Source organism: Dermacentor andersoni, chromosome 1 (assembly GCF_023375885.2).
Source record: "Dermacentor andersoni chromosome 1, qqDerAnde1_hic_scaffold, whole genome shotgun sequence".
Taxonomy (NCBI): Eukaryota; Metazoa; Arthropoda; class Arachnida; order Ixodida; family Ixodidae; genus Dermacentor; species Dermacentor andersoni.
In genome coordinates, this window is record NC_092814.1 from 41,921,149 (window position 1) to 41,944,801 (window position 23,653).

Below are 23,653 nucleotides of genomic sequence, written 5' to 3' on the forward strand. Positions count from 1 at the left end.
GCGTTTTCCGCCTTTTCTGGTAGATTTATGGTAGAGGCTGGAACTACCTGCATGAGAAAAGGCAATGTTCAGGTAGCTAATTAAAAAACATTCACTAACGTTTTCAATTATTCACTCTAGGGCACATATTGCCATAGTGAAATTGAATCCGAGCAGTAGTGAAGTCACTTACATAAACATTGTGACTGGCACCACTTCCAAGATATTGTCCTCCGAACCTGCTAAAGCAATGCATTGGAGTACTACTCAAGGTTGTCCCGATCAGGGGGTTGCAGAGTGGCTACTCCGGAGTTCGAACGGTTGGAATGGAATGATGGCACCAGTCTGGCGAATGGAATGAGAACGGAATGGGAGCCCGAGATTCCGTAATGGAGTTGAAATTGAATGGGCGGCCCAATGCTTTTTAGCGAGACTACAAAACCTGAAAATCTGCCCGTTAGATTAAATTAAACTTGGCCAATTTATTACATTTCTCAATTTTTACACAATACGGATCTTTCACTATCTACCTTTAGGTGACTACCTCCGCCGTGGTAATTATGAGCAAGACCATATTCTACCCATTCGAGAATTCTGATGACACGGAAGCTTTTCTTCGTTGCAATGTTGAAGTGTATTTAAAGACATCTTTTAGCTTACTTCTTAACTTTTAAAGCGAATCGTTCTTTGCGAAACCTCCCGGATTTTCCTGACCGTGGCTGCTGGGTACCGCTGTTATTTTTGTCGAATAGCTTAAGCTAAAGAAACATTTTAATTGCGTGCGTGCGTGCGTGCATGTGTGTGTGTGGGGGGGGGGGGGGAGGGCTGACACGTATTAAAACTTCCTGAACTGTCTTACCAAACAATCAAACACTCTGGCACATCAGGTTGATTCCTAAACGCCTCTCTAACACGAACTGCATTCTCAGTGAAATTAATAGCACGTGTACACTTCCATGGTTGCCAACGCCAGCTTGCTCTTTGAGAAGATCGCTGCGTGTATCACATCGCGTATATATAGCACGGGTGCGCGAGAGCGAATGCGCGCACGCCACTTTGCGCCAGAAACGCGGGAATGAAATGGGCATATTTATGGCATTTGATTACCCGCTTCGCGAAAGCTGCACATAGATTCTAAGGTGTGCGTTGAATGTGCATAGTTGAACTACGACAAAGGGGCGCAGGCCTGAAATGGTCACGTCGCAAACGGTTGCACCCTGCGCGAGTCCGCGTCGAAAGCGCGCCATGTTTTTGCGCACGCTGTCTAGCATCTGCAGAAGCCGCGATAACAGGCGGTCAGAGCGGTGTGCTGGAGAAAATGGTGCCTGTTAATGTACCATTAAACGTGAAAAAAGCAGCATGCTTCAGCGGATCCTTTGGCTGTGAGCTCATTTACTGCAACAGCAGCATTCGCCTTGGAAGACCACCACCTCAGTTTTGCTTAATTGCCTGCTTTTTCCTCAAAAGTGGCGCTCACCCACTAACGGGAGACACGGAGTCAGATTATTTAGCAGATTACAAGCAACAACACCCTGAAGAGATAAGAGGCCACAAAGCGGGTGTTTCAGCGTTCTCGTGCGAAAAAATACGTTGTGAACTCCTTACGTTGTTAAGACTTCAAAAAATACGTTGCTGTTTTTGTGTCGCTTTTTTTTTGTTGTTGTTGTTTTGGGAGGCTTTTGGGGAAACTGTAATTGGAAGACCAACTAATTTAGTAGCGCATTTTAAGCGCGGATATCTGGAAAGTTCGCCTAACTTCATGATTTCTTCTATGCAAACATAGATTTCATTATTGCTCAGCTTCAATTTCGCAAATGATGTATGTGTCCTGAAACGAATAACTATGGTTGATTATCGAACCTTTCTTTTTTTAAATAGCTACCTGGTCATTGAAATCCGTTGTGCAAGCAACGTCTTAAGTAACCTACCTGAACAGGCCGAATCGCGCGATATGCTCCTCGCGAATAAGTAAGTAATCCACCCTGTGTAGAAGATTCTTATCGTCGGTTATCAGGAGTGTCATCTTGTACGCAGCGATGTTAATAAAGGCACCCCTTCGTTTAGCGTACGGAAGGGCGCGTTCGGAATGAGCACAAGACAGATGAAGTTTTGTCCCACCGTTGTCTGTCCAGCACGCGCGCACAATGTCCGTGCACTGCTCCGTGCTGCACCACCGCTGGAGCCATTCTCGTCCCGTCGTCACAGATGGCCAGCCATGTAACCTTCTCTACAAATCCACCCAGATATGCTACGTAACGGCGGCCGCACAGTGTAGCACGGATGTCCTAGCAATGTGACGTGTCCACTAGACAAATTGTGGCAAAGACTGGTCATGCGGCAAATGTGAAACAAAAGCCTGCAATGGCTTGGGATAAATCAGTCTTGCGAGTCCGGTGCAAAAAAATGTACGTTGCGCGTCGAATACGCGTTCAGATCCAAAGACAACCTCACGACGTCATCAACTGCTCTTGCCCAAAACTTCGCAATAGCAGTCGGATGCGCCATTTTGAAGTTAACAACGTAGACGCCGCGGTAGTCCAGTGGATATGCCGTTGCGCTGCTGAGTTTGAGGTCGCGGGCTCGATCCCAACTGCGGCGACTGCATTCAGATGAGGGCGGAATGTAAAAAACACTCGTGTACCGTACATTGGGTGGACGTTAAAGAACCGCGAGTAGTCAAAACTGATCCGGAGCTCCCCCACTATGGCACGCCTCTTAATCAGATCGTGATTTTGGCACCTAAAACCCTAGATATTTAAGAATAGAAAGCAACATGCAGCAGTCAGATACATCGATCACTGCCTACATGTAGCATATAACAATAATATTTGGCAAGACCAATAGTCGTGTCAGCAGCAGTGCAATTTACTAAGTAGTGTCAGCTGTAGCTGCACCACGTTATCAGAACAGCCCAATGTTGCCCAGTCGTGTGAGTTGGAACTTATCCACAGTAAACGACGGGTGCTGCCTGTCATGAATGGTTACCCGAATAGATGCAATCAAGGCATCTTAAGAACGAAGCTGAAGAACTGCAAGGCTAATCCCACCAGTAGCCTACAACAACTCAACTCAACAACTCAACTCAACTCACTAAGGACAATCTGTGTGCGTGTACTTGCGTGTGTTATACGCAACTAACACAGACAATTAACATGACGAAATATAACCATATTCGCAAAATCTGGTCCCATACCGTACCAAAACAGTTATTGTAGAAGCAAATTTCAATCGCATCATGATCCCTGGCTGACCGATATTTCGTAAATTATTCCTTTCTTCTCTATTCAACAGCGAACTCTGCAGCCTCAAGGATAACGCCCAGAACCGGACGTCGGCATTCTTCCTGGATGCCAGGTACGAAAGCAAGAAGCCCTTACAACAAAGTTCGCATACGAAAAGAGTGGCTGTATAGATATTACCCAAGCTACTGGTGTGCAATTTTTTTAAGGTGCTGGTCGGCGGTGTACCAGTTCGCGCCACTCTACAAAGAGCCTCTTGTGAGAGCCTCTTGTACAAACTGAGCAGTCGATCACAACATAGACGATCAAACTCTCTCTCTCTCTCTTCACCCAGCTTAAAATTTCTGAATTCTGTAAGTGGGTGAGGCTCGTCGGCGAGATTTGCGCCGTTTTTTTCCCACCAAACTTGTGCTAAAAATGCACTGCTGTGCCAATTTCTTAACAAAATGTAGTTTTGTGCACTAAAGCACAAACGTGACTGGAACGGCAACGCATTTCTCCGCAAAGTTCGGGAATTATTATTTCAAAACGGGTGTCATCCTGATAATTCGTTCCAAGTGGATCAGCCTTGCGAACTCTCCGGCTAGAATTTGTAAATTGCAATATGTGCCATAAGGTAATTATATAGTTTAGAACTTAATGAATTTTGTCAATTATTTCATTATGCATTTCACTTTCTTGTGCAAGTAATGTCCGCCTCTTCGAGTAGACCAGCTCATGGACTAGAATTGTCCTATCTGCCACAGGCAATTTTTTAAACATTTTTTGAAAGTGTTCGCTGAAACGCACCGTTTATCGTATGGGGCAAGTTTCATATGATTATATAGAAGTATGACGTTGACATATACAAACACGTATGTTCCCGTACATCATACGTTGGCATGCCCCACATGATATGCGGGACTTTCATCCTCTTCAGTCTACTTAAGCTCGCGAAAACGCACGCGTGAAATAGGACAACCTGTATACACTCGAGACTAATTCTCAGAATCACATGCGTACAGCAACGGCATCCAAAAGTTTGACAGCGCACCTTTGAAAACGTCGGTTTTCTTCTTTTTTTAGTTTTTTTTTTTCTGCCAATACACTTATTCGCGAGTGGGCGCCTTTGCCGTACTTTTTCACGTGTCACCTGCTTTCACGCATTACGGAGACGTGAATATCGTGAACCAGCTTTCCCCCAAGCCACACGTCGTATTATGCTAGCTTGCGTTTCGCTCCTCCTGGTTCATCTTCGAGTGGAGTCTATAATGACCGACGAGATGAAGGCGCCATAGCTTTCTGAGTTTAGAAATAACTTTAGAACATGCAAACTCAGCGCTTTTTCGTGTCGCTTATATAGACGCGTCCATTTCTATACGTTGCTCTACCATCACGAATGCTGACAGACTCGCGCGACTTTCTGTACTTCAGAAAACGCAAGAAAGATCTAGTTAATTACCCGGTCGGTTCGTAGGCTTTAAGAGCTTCGCATGACGGCGTTGCCTGGAAAAAAGACGAGAAAAAATTTGGAGGACGCATAAGCTTCGCCTTTAAGAGTGGAACGCGATAGAATTCAAAATATCCCTGACTGCTTCTCACGCTTCCCGGCAACTTGAGCGTATGTAACCGTAATGTTTATAGGGAAACGCTGGCGGCGAGCGCTATGCACGAAGGCGAGCTTTCTGGTAGAAACGCGGCCTCTTCCTTGGGCCGCGATGCGGTGGAGGCGAGCGTCATCTGGTGTTGCAAGGAACCGGGAGCGCCGCTCCGTAGCCTCCGAGATTTGCGCGCACCGGCGCGCGCAAATCTTTGACGCCGCGGCTGATTTATGAACGGTAGAAACGCTGGAAAAGGGGTTTGTGTTTGAGTTTCCGCGTAACAGAATTATGTTTTCTCGTATATTCAAATCAGAATGCGACGCTAGCATGCCTATAGGTTGTGTGCAAATTGTACTTTACGACTTTTCTAACGCACTTTACTTTCAGAAATTCAATTATGTCAGTAACTTCTTTGCGCTACACGAAGGGTCTGCGTGGTTGGGTATGCATGGCTGCGTTTGCATGATTCGAAATTATGTTTGCCGAAACGACGGTCGACGCGGGACGCCGGATTTTCTGCGACACGGAGCCCTTAACGCTTTCGCGTTAACACGGCGGTGTACATTATATATACGCTCTGCGGCGTCTTAGGTTTTGCGTGAAATCACGGTCCACTCACAGAACAAGCACGATATAGCAGCACAGCACGGGTCGGACAAGGCGCACCTGCTTTTGTATTCGAGGTTCCCTGTAACGATCATCGTCTACAGAGGATTCATGAGTCAACTTGTCCCGTAGCCGCGCGACAAGTGCACCCGAAGCGCCACTGGCTTGTCCCATGATTACCGACTTGGACTGCGCTTTCGTGGTACAGCTTCCGACCAGACCAAGTTTATGATTAATTAGCTTGCGCCTAATGCAAAGCTTAAAATATATTACCGTCGGAGATTTTTGTGGCTAACAGACTACGTGTACCAAGCAAGAAAGTGCCTGCTTCGCAGAACCAGCCTTGTCCGTGACACATATCCGAAGTTGCTGTGGAACGCGCGCCAGCGCAACCGTGAAGGCCCAGCCGCAGGAGATACATCGCCCGAAGGTTTGTGAATGTTGAGTTTCTCATATCGGAAGTTTTTCGTGTTGCTCTACAATTTTCTCGTTTGACACTTTTCATCTAATTGTAATATTTGAGAAGTTGAATAATTAAGACTAATTATGTAATCAGGCGGAATGCAAAAAATAGTCGGAGTATCTCCAAGCGACGGCAAACGGTTCTGTCCAGCTACATGACGTTTGCATATTTTCAGATCTTGGTGCATGATAGTTGGGACACCCTGCATACCGACATCAGCCTCCTCAGCTGGCCAGTTATCGTCTAATGTGTACAGCGCTTTTGTTCCACTTGACACTTGTTTGGGCTTAAGGGGGCACTAAGAGAAGCGTTAGGCTGGATTGGTAAGGATTGCAATTACGGAATGCCGAACAAGTCAGTCTTAGCACCACGTCACGGATTTTAACTGCGTTTTATCGCGGCTACTTTTTCAAAGGTAATGACTTCATTGCGCTCCTTAAAGATATAAGCCTAATCCTAAATTCATGAGCACACTGGCGCCATGAGCACGGCGCTTTAGGCGTGAAATTATTCTTTTAAAAGGTAGGTTCGGCTTTCAATTTTATGCGTTAACGATCTGCAACGCAAATTAAATTTGGAATGGTTACACCGCTCTCGACTGATTTATCCCACGCGTCGCGGCACAGGCCTCGATTCCACGCGCTGTTTTCGTGCCCACTGAGTCGTGTGCACTCGCCTTTTCCCAGACCTGAAGCAGCCTGCGCACTACCTGGTGACCGAGATCCAGTCTGGCTGGCGTCCGCTCACGTCTTGCGAGGTGATGACTCTCGTCTGCAGTCGTGACGCGGCACTGAAAGATGAGTTGCACGCGCCGGTTATCTGTGACGCGGCGACGTTCGGGTGGCTATTTTCTTCGTACGCTCTGAATAGGGTATCGTAGGCTATAACTTTTATAAAGGCGCACATTCTTGCAATTTATAGGCAACCAATGACGTCCACCTTAAATAACACTGGTATCTGACCTACTTCGCATGTTTGAATATATCTCGCCAGGCCCGATGTTGACATCCATACCAGTAAAATTTACCAAGGTCGAGCCATATCTATATATGGAAAGCGTCGTGTTACTGGCCGTATTTGAAGTTTAATCCAACTTAGGACGAATACAGCTTACACGTAAACATTGTCCGAAACCCAACAATATTGTTTAATAGTTCCAAACCAGAAATAGATATAGATAATAGATAAATAATAATAAATAAAAGATATAGATCAATAGAAATAGATAATATATATCGATTTCTAACATAGAATGGGGTTAATATCCTTTTCAGATTTTATTAAGCAGCTGCAAAGAAGAAAGACATCTGATTTTAGAATTCGTGGTAATCCAACTGAAATAAAAAAAAATATATATGTATATCGATCGTGATTTGTGCGCACTTTTGGTAACAGCCAAGTGCGTTCATTAACAACTCGTGGTGCTGAAGTGTATGTCCCTGGCAACATTAAATAACGTCGACGCCGCCTCCAGACGTAACGAAAGATAACCAAAACATTCGACCTCGTGCGGTTTTTATCATTATATAAATTAAAGAACGACTGTTACTATCACAGGTGATTATGTGCACACTTTTCTTTTTGCAAGTTGCCGTGTCTATAGAAGGTATAGCGTGTTTCGTGGCCATTACACCATTCCCCTGCGACTTAACCTAACCTAACACACGCCGCGCGCGCGCGCAGTTGCCCGGTCCGGCGCAAGCAGAGAGCGTGCTGGAGCAGGCATGCTGGGCGCTAGCAGTTGCCGAGTCCGCGCTCGACTTCGAACACCGGCTGCCAGTGGTCGGCGCCGTGCTGGTCCGTCCCACGCGTTCGCCCCGCGTCGAGTTCACGCTACGGGGCCGTCTCGAACGGATAGCCAGCGCGGGGTTCAAGATCCGCTTGCAGGGACTCCAGATGGCCAGGATGACCATAGGTAAGGCCTGCTGTCCTAACTATAAACGCGCCGACGCGCTTCCGCTTCACTGTGGCCTTCTTCAAAGTGTGAGGCATAACTGATTCACACAGCCGTTGAACACAGACCTCGAACATAACGCGCCGGTGACGTTGGCCGATGCTCTTAACGTCGCTAGCGTTCCATTTTTTCATCACGCGCCAGCGAGGAAACGCTGTCTCACGACGGACGCGCCGACGCCGTGACGACGACGACACGGGGAGTTTGGCGACTGTGTGAATCGGGGCCTAAAAGTGCTTGACTAAGGTAGCCCAGTGGCTATGGCGTTCTGCTGCTGAGGCTGAGGGTTCGATTCCCCATGGCAGCGGCCGCATTCTAATGGGGTCGAAATGCAGAAACGCTCGTGTAGTACATATGCACCCTCAAAAAAACCTCAGCGCCCTTTCACTCTCTGAAGAAGGATGACCAGTGAAGCTGTGTATGTGGGCCCGTTAATGGCGAACTGCACATCCGCCACGGGTCGGCCCGGCATTGCACTATCTTCGGGATGGGCACACGTATGGGGAGTGCTTAACGGCTGCTTCACCTCCGCCGCGAGTCGGGCCGGCATTGCACTTTCTTGCCTTGTCGGGCTTGCCTTGTCCCACAACAATAATCGTCAGTCTGCCTTGATAGCGTTTCCTTTCGTTAACGCAGCGAGCCCGGTACATCCAAGTCACGAACAGCATGCGCGTTATCAGCGTGACGTAGCATGCTCGACAGGAAAGTATCGAGTGCAGATCTTTGAAAGGAAATGCAAGCAAAGCAGACGGCGATTGTTGTTGTGGCACAAGAAACTTTACTCAGGTCCACTTTAAAGAATACCGGATTATAAATTAATCCGAAGCCCTCAGGTATACGGCTTGCCTCATAACCCACTGTGCGGTTTCTGTAGACGCCTAAATTTTTTTATACAGTTTTAGTTTAGCGTTTGCAACCGAACGTAAAAGCATTACGTACGTAAAGAAATAGCGTCGTCCTCACTGCGCATGCTCGGAACGTTACTGTGTTTCTGCGGTTTACGTGCGCTATGATAACGTACGTTATTTGGCGAGTTTAACGTCCGTAATGTCACGACGATTCAGCGTGAATCTTTGTGATGGCTACGCTCTCCCTCGCGTTGATCGCCAGTAACTATTGTAATGAGCTTTCGCTGTCTCTAAACTCACCCGAAAGGTTAGTTATGAGCGCATAGCGAGTCCATTTTCTGAGATCGTTCGGCGATTCTGGCGCCCGTACACCTAACGAGACGCGTCCACATAGCAACAGCAGGATCATTGCTAATGGAGCGTCTTGGCTTGGATATGTTTGGCACGAGACGCGAGACGGCGCCCTGTTTTATAACGTTTTCTTTACGTGTGTGTTTCCGTAAGGTAAACTAAAAGACTTGAAAGGACACGCACCGTAACATCCCGCAAAGGTGCCTACGTTTAACGTACGTAAGGCGGCAGACGCTATTCTAAAACTGCGTAATTTAAGGTAGACAGAAACTTAATATTCGAAGTAAACGCCCGTGTCCCGTGCAATGGGGGCACGTTAAAGATTTCCAGGTGGTCGAAATTTCCGGAGTCCACCACTACGACGTGCCTCGTAATCGTATCTTGGTTTTGGGACGTAACACCCCAGAATTTTTTTTAATACGTGGAAGTTTTTTTGCATGTCATGATTACGTTTGGGCCTGTGAAAATTTTGACGATTGCGTATAAAAAAGTGCACCGTATGCACTTCGTGCACGCCTAGGTTTCCAATGTTCTGTGTATATTTTATGGAGATGTCGCACGTATGACTTTTGGTGTTTATCAAATTGTGCCAGAATTATTGCTTTTCGAGGCACATTTCTCCGTGTCAATTGATGACAGAGCCGTTACTACAGGTGTATTTAAAAAAAACGTCAAACAATATGAGTAGACCAAAACAAAGAGACTGATTTTATCGTGAGCGTGTACAGACTCTTAAAGAAAATTTCCTGCTAAAGCACAGTTATAACGTGCGTGTTGTCGTTATTACTCACGTATGCGAAAAGACAAGAAAGCGAAGAAGGCCAGAGATAACACGTTTTTATTTAGGCAGGCAACGAATGGTGTACGCCAGGTGAGAAGCACACTCTGATAGCAGGACCAAAAATATGTCTTACTAATGAAATAAGTCAGTGACGACCAAATTGCGTTTATCCAACTAAAAACACTGTACGAGATGTGCGACATATGCAGACTGCTATCACTGCAAGCAGTGCACTGAGAGTTACACGGAAGAGATAAATGTATACAGTAGCCTGATCGCATGGTTAATATAATATGCTCGCGTTTCAGATTTTCAGATAAGATTAAAAGAGAAGGTGGAGCCTTCATCGAAACAAAAAGGATGCATAGATACGCAGACTGCCCCAGTCAACAGAAAGCGTCTGAGCAGCTGGATATGTCATTTTATTCTTTTTTTTTTTTGTAAAAGAAGTTACTGCAAGGTCAAGCAGATTACTTCGGGCAAGCACCATATACAACTCTTTCTCTCAACAGAAACTTATATGGGAATATATGACTTCTATGTGAGTCTGTTTAAGGTTCGAAGTGATGCAGATCAAGACGGGGCGAAAATCAGTCCGCGCGCGCATTTGCTGGGTTTCTCTCTCTCTCTCTCTCTCTCTCTCTCTCTCTCTCTGTTTTCCGACCCCACGTTATTCAGGCTGCTTGCCTTCACGAATCACTATTCTCTACTGCAAATATTCAGTTGAGATGCCAAGGATTCAAAATTGTAACGCAAAGGTATGGTATTACACCTTTCCACATACCCCGGAGCACCTCGTACCTATTGTAACCCCTTATCACTTTATGTACATAAGAGGTCAGTACGAGATCAGAAACCATCTAAAGGGGAAGAGAAAGGCGGCCATAATGAAACACAGTATGGCCGCATTTCTCTTCCCCTTTAGGTGGTTTCTGATCTCGTACTGACCTCTCATGTACATAAAGTGATAAGGGGTTACAATAGGTACGAGATGCTCCGGGGTATATGGAAAGGTGCAATGGTTCCAGGACGTACATCTGGAAATGCGGTTGTTTGCTTGAAGTCAGGCATACAATCGGGACTCGATGGCAACCAAAGGTCAGTGGGACGCCTTGCATTGTGCACTCACGGCAAGACTACAAACGAAGCTGTGCGCAAGGATATGGGGTGGACAAGTTTGAAGTGAGGGAAGCTCACAGTAAAATGGATTATGAAGAACGACTGTGGATTATGGAAGGAAGTAAATGGGCTGGGAGAGTGTTGAGGTATTTGTGCAGGAAAAACGTTGATTGACAGTGGAAGAAAGAACTAGGAAGCTTACCAGCAAGTATGCGACCGGTATATTGAGCAGCATGGCAACAAAGAACGACAAGCGGAAATACAGAGAGGTTGATGTAATCTCATGGGTGGCGGCAATGGAAAAGAAACCTGCTATGAGTAACTACTTAAGAGAAAAAAACTCAAAGGGAAGCTCATTATTTTTCGAAGCGAGACCAGGATGCCTTACAAGACGCACTTATAAATCGAGATATAAGAAGGAAGTAGGAGCATGTGATTGCTGCGGTAAGGCTAGGGAAACGATGGAGCACGTTTTATTAGAATGTGAAGATATCTGCCAAGCGGTCGATTTAGGCACCACTGGCCTCCTTGAAGCCCCTCGGTTAAGCAAGAGCAGGGGAAAAAGTAAACGTGTCCGCAATAGAGATTAGTAAAAGGCGATTGGAAAATTGGTGGAAGAAAAGGTCACACTCTCACTTCTCTCGTGCCCAAGCCGACTAGCTCTTTGCGACGTCCGGCGCGTGCGTCACGTTCCAGTTTCCGGTATTTTAGTGCAATAACAATTATATGAGCCCTCCAGGCCCATTTCTGCTGTTGGCGTCGCCGTGACGTTCCGTATAAAGTCCAAGGACGATAACATCGTCGCCGTATGCTGTATGTGCGAGTGAGTGTGCGAGGGGCGAGCCGACGATGGTTTCTCACGCGCGGAAGGGAGGAAAGCGAGAAGGAAGCGCGCCGTGTTCTGTCGCGCGCAGGGCACCGGGGGGGTCTACTCCGGCGGTAGCTGCGCATGGCGCGGCCGCCCAAGCCCACCTTCAAAGCGATCTGCGATGAGTACATATAGTCTACGTGCACCGAGGGCTTCGTGTGCGCTCTGTTCTCGCCGCTTAGCTCGCATTGAAGCAAGAGGCAGCGCGAAGGTCAATTCGCTCACTGCTGCTGCCGTGCTTTCTCACTCCAGCGTTTTTACAGCGAGTGTGCACGGTCGTCGAGTGAGCTGTGTTCATGTTTGCTTGTGCGCGCGTGGCACCATGCTTGTTAATTTAGTTAGTAAGCGAATGGTTACAAGTTTACATGGCCGATAAAACTACTATCCTCACTTCGTATAGCTGTCTACTAATTTGCTATCGCAATCGATATTTCGCCTCTACGGCGAACCTGCTACTTTTTTTTTCCCTCGTGACCGCTAGCGCTTTGAGGCGCTGTGTTAAACCACGGCGTTAGACTGAGCCGATCTCGGTGGCAGTGCACGAAAAATGCCCACACGCGTTACGAAATTGGCAGTGAAAGTACTTCTGCTCAACGAATGGCATACTAGGTCATAAACTGCAATGGTAACATGCAGTTAACGTCAATGCGAGTGCGCCACGCGGATTAATTCATGCCAGTCTTTACCATGCAGTAGCATAAGAACTGGAAACGGACTAGCGTCAACAGCTTCAGAATTCCTTCAAAACTACTACGATGTTTCGTAATCAACGCTTTTTTTTTCTTTTCTCACTGTTAGTGGACATTGTCTATATCTGGAGTTACTATTACGAGGCTTCACAGTACTTTGCAAGTGAGTAGAATAACGAGAAGTGTCGCGCCACTAAGGTCAAACATTTCTCGAATCCTGCACAACAATGATCCTGGGGGCAAATCATCCACCCAGCCCCGTAACCACGTCGATATACCGGGTGATCAAAATTAATCTTTATGGTTTTCTTAAAATTAGGCACTGGGAGGCACGCGAAGACCACCTATGCAAATAAGTTATATGGCCAGGTGGACACAAAGTGAGGTGATAATTATCGCTGTCAGCAGCCCAATTAACTTAAATTGAATAATTAACTCTTTGTTGACTGCAGTAAGTGGGCATGTTTGTATTGAAAATTTAGAGGCAGTCGTGTTTGTGCACAATATCAGCTGGAATAATTCTTCTAGCGTGTCTGTGCTTCGATATATCCGACTCCAATTTTAAATTGTTCGCATGATTACGCATGTAAGAGAGTTAGGATCGGCGCAAAGCTCCTCCCTGATGACCCGCCGTGGTTGCTTAGTTGCTATGGTGTTGGGCTGCTAAGCACGTGAGGTCGCGGGGTAGAATCCCAGCCACGGCGGCCGCATTTCGATAGGGGCGAAATGCGAAAACACCCGCGTACTTAGATTTACGTCAAAAAACCTCAGGTGGTCCAAATTTCCGGAGTCCCCCACTACGGCGGGCCTCATTATCAGAAAGTGGTTTTGGCGCGTAAAACTCCATAATTTAACTTGATTTCCTGCCTGTTGTGACGCGGCTGTTGCGTGCGGCGTTTAGCCTGACAACAGGGCTGAGGCAGAGGCAAAGACGATAACTCTTCCCCTTCCCCTCTCGGCTGGCGAAATCAACATATGACAACGCGTGTGCCGGCCAGTTGTTGCACTTGATTTCAGTAAAACTAACAATACTTGCAAATCAGCAGTCACATTATTTGCGTAGCCCAGGCAAGGACCATGCCCGCTCGTCTAGCCACGGTTACGCACGCGCACTGCCCTCCGGCTTCTCCGATCGCGCCATTATCTCGGCACGGCACCTGCCGTCATTGTTACAGGCTGCGCGGTCGCGTGTTACGACAGCGGTTCCAGGTTATTCGATTTTTTTTTTAATTTCGCCAACGACAATTAAAATTTAGAGTCGGATATCTCGGAGCACAGACACGCTAGAATTCTTCCAACAGATACTGTGTAGAAACACGACTGCCTCTTAGCGTTTCGATACAAACATTCCCACTTAATGCAGTCAACAAAAAGTCAATTATTCAATTTTAGTTAATTGGTCGGCCGACAGCGATAATTATCTCACTTTGTGTCCCCCTGGCCACATAACGTATTTGCACAGGTGGTCTTCGCGTGCCTCCCAGTGCCTAATATTAAGAAAACCGTAAAGGTTAATTTTGAACACCCTGTATGTATTATATGCTCAAGTAAAACTCTTGCTTGGGCTAGTTGGTTCATGCTTGAAGTAGTAAAGGCAAGGCGCAGAAGACCAGGACTCGGGAAGAACACAAACGACAGGACCGGCGCCACTCACAACTAAGTTTATTTTCGCAACAAGCCTGCCTTATGTAGGATATTCACGCCGAGTCACGCACAAAACTTTAGAAGTAAAAACCATTGTCAGCCATTGTCCCCTCAAAACCCTTTCCGACGATAATTCCAGGGTACGGTCCTGCACCCATCGTTTGTTCTACAGAGGCAAATAGGCCCTCACTTTCGCCCGAGCGGTTCGAATTCCTTATGGCCGCTGGTCGTGTCCGTTTTTCTTTCCGCCTGTCTCGCTGACGCAGACGCAAGACCGGAGTACACTGAACTGAGCCGCCACCGTGAGTTCGTCGTGGGCGAGGAAGAGAGTCGCGTGTGCGAAAGGATGGCTTCCAGACTGAGGCAAGTCGTCCATCTTTTTTGACTGCCTCGCTGTTGGCATAGAGATGGCGCACGACGGTTTTCAGCTGAGCTAGATGACTCGTACTTTCCGGAAAATTTGCGGCCCTTATTTTGACAGCACGGAAGGAAGAAGACGCGTATCAGCAGTGACGTCTTCCTTCTGTCATGTCACAATAAGCGTATGCTGATTTCCCGAAAAATAGAGATGACGTCTGCAGCGACTGCGTTGGTGCCTGGTTCATAGTTGAGATCTTTGCAGAGCAGCTTAAAATAGGCAGCGCTGTTACGTAACAACGTATAAAGAAGTTATACCACGCACCTTGCATTAGCTTATGCGTATTTGGCATCGGACATACCAGTTTCATTCACTCGTACAAGTGCCATATGGAGCGCAGACTAAGTTTTCTGTATCCCTCTACGTTAACCACTTGTGACCACGCACTTTTGTGTATGGATGAGCTGCACAAGAGCGTCCTCTTAAGCCACCCAACTGTGTCAACGTTGAAGAATGCTTTCGCTTCGAGTAACAGTTCGAAATCATTTGAGTTTTTTGTCCCTTCACGTGAGGATAGAGTTGCTGGTACGCTGAAAAGGGCGATCGAGGCAGATATTTTTACCCCTATTTTAAGGGGCCGCATGTGTCGCCTTCTCTTGTGAAGTCAACGGGTGCATTTTGTTTGGAACAGGCATAGGTTATTTGTGAGCTTTTCCTTGCTATTTGTTCGTTTTTTTCGGCGGTCTCCTTATTCGATGGCCATGTTGTTACCCGCCATTCTGGCTTTGCTCCGTCTCTCTCTCTCTCTCTCTCTCTCTCTATATATATATATATATATATATATATATATATATATATATATATATATATATATATATATATATTGATAACTTCAGCGGAGAAGTATACTTTTCTGTTGCAACGGTCGCCCACATCTCCGCTCTGCACGAGCAGACTTTTCGAAGTCTTTTCGGCTGCATCTCATCCTCTTTATTAGTCTTGTACGGACTTTGTGCGTTCACTTTTTTCTTTCTTCTTTTCCTCGCGTTGTGGTGACCCCACAGCAACCAGGCTGCCCGGTTCAAGCCGCTGACAAACGTGCTTTGGCTTCAGCACTTGGCCGCCTGGCTATCGCGACAGAGCGCCGAGACCGCGACTGCGCTCGCGCCGTGGGTGCGCGTGCTCGCCGTCGCCACGTCGGCCCAGGACGCGGCCGAGGAAGCCGCCGATGTCACCGCCAATGTCACCGCCGGCCGTCGCCCGGTGCATCTCTTGCGCCGTCGCCGCAAGCAGCCCAAGAAGAACGCACCGAGACCTGCCGACAAATCGGGCGGAACCGACCATCCCTCTGCTACCGGGTCGTCTCGGCAAAAGCCGTCCAGTGCTACCGACGACGTTGTGTAGCGTTTAACAGGAAGAGTTCCCTGCACCAACCGGAGAGCCCCTTTTGTTGCAAAGCCGCAGAGCCGCTTGCACTTGGTTCCTGTTGTGCTTGGACTCTCGACCCAAGATGCACCTCCCTAAATTGGCAGTAGTGTGCATTTCACTCGTGGCAGTGTCAACACTGTCCGTGTCCCACAGCGCGAGCCAAAATTCTAGCTCGGACCTTCGGTTGCGGAGAGAGCGCTTCCTGGCTTTTCATCTTGTGTGCAAGTGAAAATGTGCATAAATAAATACTGCCAAAAGCACTGGCAGTACGGCTGGCGTCCGGGAAGGCCTTGTCCGTGCGCGCGCCCCCTGGCTGACGCGACAATGCCATGTCGCTGAAACTAGCAATGCGACTCGGGAACCGGATATTGTCTTGCCGTTCGTGCAGCTCGAATCAGTCCGTCTCGCGCTGCCGTTATTGCGTTCGCACGCTATCGTCCTCTGTGAAGCGTTTGACGTAAACGGCCAATTGATTTGCAGAGTCAGTTTGTTGTTATATTGAAGTAATGCAGCGACGGTTCTCTGCTCGCAAAGGTTTGCAATGATTCACTATTTAATGAACCCCTATTTAAAACCGATATTGTTGTCCGGGATAAGTAGTGGTTCGCAGGAAGCCAAGTTAAAGTATACATGACACTATTGCGATAGCCATGGCATAGGCGTTCGAAACGCAAGCTAGCGTGCCGTCATTAATGTTAACAACCTACATAATGTAAGTTTGCGGTGCAATTGCGCCAGTGAAAACAAACTGCATGGCTTTAATGGGACAAAAGCGTAGCAGTTTGGGCGAGTTGGTATGTCATTACTTTTTTAGGCTTGTAGCGCAGCTCAGAACGAGCAAAAAAGGAAGGTGGTAGGGGTAAAGCAAAACACTCAATCAGTTTAGACGGATAAAGCGTTCTTTGAAAACTTATTTCGAAATAATAGGTTGATTATTAGTAGATAAGGGAAAAGGTTGTTTTTGAATTTCACCCCGATTGATTGATTAATTGAAAACTTTATTGTTCCACCGAGCTGGGGTGCCCGCCTCTTAACCTACACGTAGGTGGGGGGGGGGGGGGGGGGGGTGCAGGACGAAGCAGTCCCCGCGCGTTGAGGACGGTGAGTCTTTACGGCTTCAACGGCTAGGCGGATTGCTCGACGCTGGTCGTCTTCAGCCTCGCTCTGGAGCAAGGCCTCCCAGGCTTCTCTACTGTCAATGTTTTCCTTGGCCCCTGGGGAGCTAGCACACTCCCATATTATATGGTCTAGCGTACCTTTTTGCTTACAAATTTTGCAGAGGGCGTCGTTATAGTCCCTCGTCTGTGTTAAGTAGATCCAATGTGGGGATGTATAATTGTTTCCCTGGAGGCGTCGCCAAATGCGAGCGTCCTCCAGAGAGAGAGACCGATGCGCAGGCGGAAAGATTCTTCTTTCGGCTTTGTAATCATCGACAATTTCCCCGTACGTGATGATGCTGTCTTTTATCCCTGGAACTGGCTGCTCTAGAGTTGCCCGGTGGTAGAGCGCTCGGGCGAGCTCGTGAGTGGCTTCGTTGCCTGGGACTTCTTCATGGGCCGGTACCCAAATAAACGTTATGTTCCTCCTGGGAGGGTTTTTGAATAGAATGTGGAGGGCTTCTTCCGAGATTCTCGCTTTGTTAAAATTTCGGATATCTAATTTGTTATCGCATAATATTACTCCCGCTTTTGTACCCACACAAGCGAGCGCTACTGCAACCTCCTCGGCTGTACAGGCGTCCCTCGTGCACGTGGAGCACGCTATCTTAACGCACCCGTCGCCATCAACCACCGTCGATACCGCAGCACCGTCTCTGCCGCAAGCGGCGTCCACGTGCGCTACGTTATGCGCCGGTGTGTTTTTAAGTTTATTTACTAGAGCCTTAGCCCTGTGAGCTCTCCTCTCTTTGTTGTAGATAGGATGCATATATTTAGGTAGGGGGGCGATTCGGAAGCGTTTACGCACGTCCAACAGAATGTCTTTCTTGTCAGTCGGGGCACCCCTGTCGCATTGGATTCCTACCCATTCCATGATTTTTCTCCCTGTTTTAGGCTGGCCTAATCTTTCCAACTGAGACACTCGTACTGCCTTAGTGAGCTCAACTAGCGTGTTGTGAACCCCCATTTTGAGGGGGAGGTCTGTCGAGGTCGAGTCTGGGAGCCCTAGGGCTCTCTTAACGCTCTTCTCATGATCGCATCTATTTTCTCCTTTTCTTCTCGTTTAAACACAAGATACAGTGTGGCATACGCTATACGGCTGGTAATGAAGGCTTGCATGAGTCTGAGGAGGCTGTTCTCTTTGAGGCCCCTGCCTTTGAGTGAAATTCTCCTAAAGATCCCCGTGACCTGCGCCGCGTATCCTCCTAGCTTTTTGATTGTCGTGAGGTTGCATCCAGTTCTCTGGATATACATGCCCAGAATTCGCACCGAATCCCCATCGCCCGGTACGTCACTGTAAAGTCTCCGATTTCAGTGTTTTCTCGTATTTAGGCCGTGTTGACTCAGCAGAAGTTCCCGAAACTCGTCATGTTCTACCTTTGTCTCCTTTAGAACGCAATTTAGTCTACGTTTTGAACATAATGTAGTCGATGGAGTGGACACGGCGGCGCGGCCGTGACAGTGACGCCTCGCGTACCATTATTCGTGCTGGTTGTGCTTGGGTGCTGCTGCATCGGATGCGGATCCGTGGGACAGGCGGGCACCACTCCGTGAAAACGCCGCTAATCTCGCCTTCCTTCATCGAACCAAGCCGTCTTCACAGCGCAAGCTCCATTTTCAGCAAGTCATGGTTGGATCTGCACGTGGACAGCGTGCACGAGGCACCATTTGCGCGCACCTTGACGTCGCCAGGACGATACCGGCATGCCAGGTTCTTGGGCTTAAAAGAAGCAGCGGCGGCAACGGTCTTTAGTAGGCACGACGGCACAGCCGTGACAATGTCGCCTCACGTCCCATTATTCGTGCAGGTTAGTGAAAAGAAATACGGTTTTCGTAGCGATTACCTTTGTCTAGTCGTGCTACCGTGTCCACGTACCATTGTGAATTGTATTGGCGAATTTTTTTCTTTGGCAGAAATGTTGTCACTATCAGACGACGTAGAATAAAATCCTGGTCCTACTAATGGGGAAATTAATATGAAACTTCTTGAAACGCGTAAGGTAATCTTACGTAACCTTTCTGAAATTCAAGAAAAGCAGACCTCTTCTGAAGCAAGCTTACTTCAAATGAATAGCCGGTCTTCTACCACAGAAGAAGGATACGACGACTTCGATGCTGTCGATATCATGCTTGCCAATGCTGAGGTCTGTCTTGATGAAAAATACAGAGAAATGAATGCTCTCAACCGAAGGGGGCTGATGAAATAGAAAATCGGTCCGGGCGAAATAACTTGATAATAAAAGGGTCTAAAGAATAGGGGCGAGAAACTGAACATATCTTGATGAAAAAAATGAATGGCGATGTGTTTAGTGGCATTTGAAAAAAAATAACTACAATTAAAAGAATACATCATCTGTAGGTTAAAAGACTGAAGGTAGAGACTGTCCCATCATCCTAAGGGTGGCTGACTTTAGGGATAAATCTAAAATTTTACGTCATTGTTCTATGCTTAAAGGGAAGCTGAAAGGTTTTCCAGAAAAAATGAGTGAACATCTGTACATAATGGTTTTCAACCCTCCGAATTCGAATATCGTTTCGAAATTGAGCGAAAGAAAGCGCAAATATATTTTATTTCGACGAAAAGTGCAGCAGCGGACACGCCCAGCTCGCTCGTCTCGTTTCCGCCTGTGATTGGTCGGGCGCCTCGTGACGTCAACTCTAGTAACCGACCGCCGCCGCTACACATGAAGCGCGGTGCCAGGTAGTTTGGTGCTGTTTTTCTGAGACGGTAATGGAAAATTTAGAGACTGCGTTTTTCTGAGGAGTTCGGCGTTACTCCCTACATGTACGAGCCGATTGCGAAGAGCCGGCCTCTCGAAGAAGCAAACGATGCTGGTGCGAGCAGTGCTTTCGACGCGAACGAAAGCAAAGTCTTGGGATCTCCTCGTGTTGGAAATGCTCTTTGGTGAGTATGTTTTTTGCAAAGCGATCTAGTGATCTCGCCGATCTTTCGCCGATCTAGTGAGCTCGTTTCCGGTCAAACAACTGTAGTTTTGTGTTCCTGCACGCCTCCTCGTGAAACGTAAGCGGGGATGCGATCGTCGGCATTTGTGCGCTGTCCAAAGCTGTCGGCAATCTACAAAGACGGTTTAAACGCGTGAAAAGCTTCCCGGTTCATGCAGTACGTGTAGTGACCTTCATCTGTTGACTACCACGTTGACTACCACTCACGTTGATTACCACTCACGTTGACTACCATTGACTACCACTCACGTTGACTACGCACGTTGACTATACACGCAGACGCACCAACAAAGGAATGCAGGGTCGATCGAAGCAGATTACGATGGCACGCACGCAGAAACAAGCGTGGTCAGGCACGGTCGCGGACGCTGCGAAGGAACGAAACGCTAGAGTTGACGTCACAACACCGCGGTTTCCGGTCTCCGCTCGCATCGTCAGCGTCAGCAGCAGCGCGCGGCATTCGACGGGGGGCGGAGCTACAGCGCAATTTCAACCGACGATTACGTCGCTCCTAATTGAAAAACAACCCCAAATTTTACCTACATGGTTTATAAGGTTCCCGCATCCGTATATGAGCGTCTTATTGAATTCGAAAGACTCTTCAGCTTCCCTTTAAGGGAACGAATGTAATCATCAGTGAGGACTATTCCAAAAGAATCGTAGAAATACAAAAAAGTGTATGGGCTTCTTCAGATGAGGAAAGGGCGAAGGGAGCCAAGGTCAATCTTGTACATCATAAAATCAAAGTCAGCAATGCCCTTTAGGCATAGAATATACGCACGAAAGAGCGCTACGTGTCATACGTTCCCACATAATGACTGCGCGAATATAGGAAAGGTAACTCTTTAAGATATTGAATGTGAATTGAAGACGCATGCTAAATAAAATCGAGGATATCGAAGCAATGATTCTAGAATATGAACCGGACATTGCAATGGTTACTGAGACATGGCTTCATTAAGATATATTAGTTAGCGAAGTGAAACCTAATTCTTATGTAATGGTTAGGGAAGACAGGATTCGCGATAATATCGATTTTTTTTGTACTCCATGTTGCAGCTGATATTCAGGCTGTGTGAATTAGGGGAATTTTACATACCCACGCCGTCCACATTGGCGTTATATACAGGGTGTTTCAACGAAAATTTTCAAATTTTTAAGGTTCCCTGTGGCAGGATAGCCCAACTCTAGTTCATGAGCTGGTCTATTGGCGGGCATGACTTGCATAAAAAATTGTAATGCATAATCGACTAAATAACAAAAATTTCTAATTAAATATTATCTAGCTACCTTAATTATGGTCCATATTGCACTTTACAAGTTGTAGCGGCGGAGTTCGCTAGGCGGATTTGCAACGAATTCTCAGGATGACACCGGTGTCAAGATATCAATTCCCGAACTTTGCGGAAAAAAGCATTGGTGTTCAAGTTAATTTTGTGCTTCAATGCACAGAACGACGTTTTGTTAATAAAGTAACTGGAACGACAATGCATTTCTCCGCAAAGTTTGGGAATTAATATCTGGACACCGGTGTCATCGTGAGAATTCGTTCCAAGTGGATCCGCCTTGCAAACTCCACGGCTATAGAATTTGTAATTGCAATATGGGCCGTAAGGTAATTCGATCAAAAGTTAATTAGCGAATTTTTTCTAGTTAGCTGATTATGCATTTCAATTTTTGTTCAAGTAATGTCCGCCTCTTCGAGTAGACCACCTCATGGACTAGAATTAAGCTATCTGCCACGGGTAACCTTTAAAAAATTTGTGTAAGTGTTCGTTGAAACACCCTATATAATCTACCAAATTCAGCTGTCCAAGAAGGCTTAAGCCTGCAACAGTTTATGGATTGCAATATGCAACACGGTGGTACCTCTGGGTGATTTAAACCTACCTGGAATAAACTGGAATGACTACTCTCCTGGAGCAACTTCCAAGTTGTGAACAACTACTAGAACTTCATTTTTTGTTTTGGCTTGAACCACGTGGTGAGCGACTATATAAGAATCAGTGCACGTACTTCGTCTAGCCTCTACCTTGTTTTTGTGTCTAATCACATGATGCCTCTTCTACTTGACTGTGAAACCAGAGATGGTATGTCTAACCATAAACTAGTATGCAGTGCTGTCTTTAAACATTTCCCCCAGCACCATGCGCCTCCCCTCGAGAAAGCCGTTTTAAACTATGCTAGTGCTGATAATGTTGGGGTATTAGAGCTGTTAGAGGATTCTTATGAGATATTCTCTTAAGTTTGTCAGCTTAACCAGAGCCCAGATTATCTCTGGGAGTACTTTTTTTTTTAATTTGGTCTTGTCTTGTACAGTACAGTATATACCTAAGTGTATTCAGAAAACTAGTAATATAAGTCCTTGGACAACTGGATAAATAATACACCCAAAAACGTAACGAAAACGTAAGAGCTGTAAGAATAATCCTAGCACTCAGCTTCGATTCACCATTGAGCGTTTCGGCAGGAACTCAAACAACTTGCGAAAGAATCCAAACAAAAGTTCTTCGGCATTCCCGAGATTCCTAAGAGCGGCACCTGACAAATTTTGGAGATATGTCAACCCATCGTCGAATGCTCGCTCATCGGCACAGTTTAAGAAGCATCCAGCCGCTGGCAGTTTCCCAAAATCCCAGCGTTGGGAGCGCTGGGATTTTGCTTCTATGTTCACAGATGATAACGGATAACGGTATTATGTCGAGATTGAGTCTCCATCTGACAGGCCACCTATTAGAGACGTCGAAATATTTTCGAACAAGGAATGCTCAATCTGATGCTAAATTTGAACCTGAAGAAAATCCCCGGACCCGATAGTATGCCGAATGAGTTCCTGTACCGGTACGCTGAATGGAATTCAAAATATGTCACAATAATTTTTCGCTCGTTGCTTCGTGGCGGTTCTTTCCCAAAGGAAAGCAAGCTAAATTTTTTCCTATCCTCAAAAGCGGCAGTCCTCACAATTTAGCAAATTGTCAGCCCTGTCTCGATTACTAGTACTTGCTCAAAGCTGCTTGAACACATTATCTGGAAAGATATTTTAAGCTCTTGAGTCAGGAGTACCCCAAGGTAGCTTTATGGGCCCCTTTTATTTTTTATTCATTCATTAAAGACCTCTCGAATGAGATAGACATTCCCATCAGGCTTTTTACAGATGACTGCATTGTATACAATAAAGTAGAAACAGTAGCGGACCAGGAAAAATTACATGAATACTTGCAGAAGATAAAGAAATGGTATGATGAATGGCAATTGAACGGAGCTAAATCCACTAAAAGCCGTAGTCATGACAGTCCACAGAAAGAAAAATCATTTAAGCGACTCTTACATTTATTATTATGAACTTAAACGAGCTGAGCCCCATAAGTAACTTGGCTTGATTTTTCAGAAATGATCTTCGCTGGAACGATCACATAGATTATCTGTGCTCTAAGGCTAGCAAGTATCTCTGGTGTCTCAGGCGTAATTCGCCGTTTGCGACGCAATGAACAAAATTTTCCGCCTATAAAACACGAATTAGGCCAATGTTTGAATGTGCAAAGGTTGTCTGGGATCCTTTCTTGCAACAAACGTATCAAGAATCGAAAAAGTCCAGCGTCTAGCAGTCAGATTTATATTCAATATC

General features: G+C 46.6%; 1 protein-coding gene across 1 annotated transcript in view; it reads left to right on the forward strand.

The window, feature by feature from the left end:
• The window catches only part of LOC126543176 (uncharacterized), a 32,769-nt gene extending 16,586 nt beyond the window's left edge, over positions 1–16,183 (forward strand). Inside the window, exons 9-14 of the mRNA XM_072287383.1 lie at positions 3,271–3,333; positions 5,740–5,834; positions 6,554–6,624; positions 7,551–7,782; positions 14,388–14,484; positions 15,544–16,183. Coding sequence (XP_072143484.1) covers positions 3,271–3,333; positions 5,740–5,834; positions 6,554–6,624; positions 7,551–7,782; positions 14,388–14,484; positions 15,544–15,883 — 898 coding nt within the window. The 3' untranslated portion in view covers positions 15,884–16,183. The remainder of the gene's footprint in view (positions 1–3,270; positions 3,334–5,739; positions 5,835–6,553; positions 6,625–7,550; positions 7,783–14,387; positions 14,485–15,543) is intronic.
• The last annotated feature ends 7,470 nt before the right edge of the window (positions 16,184–23,653 follow it).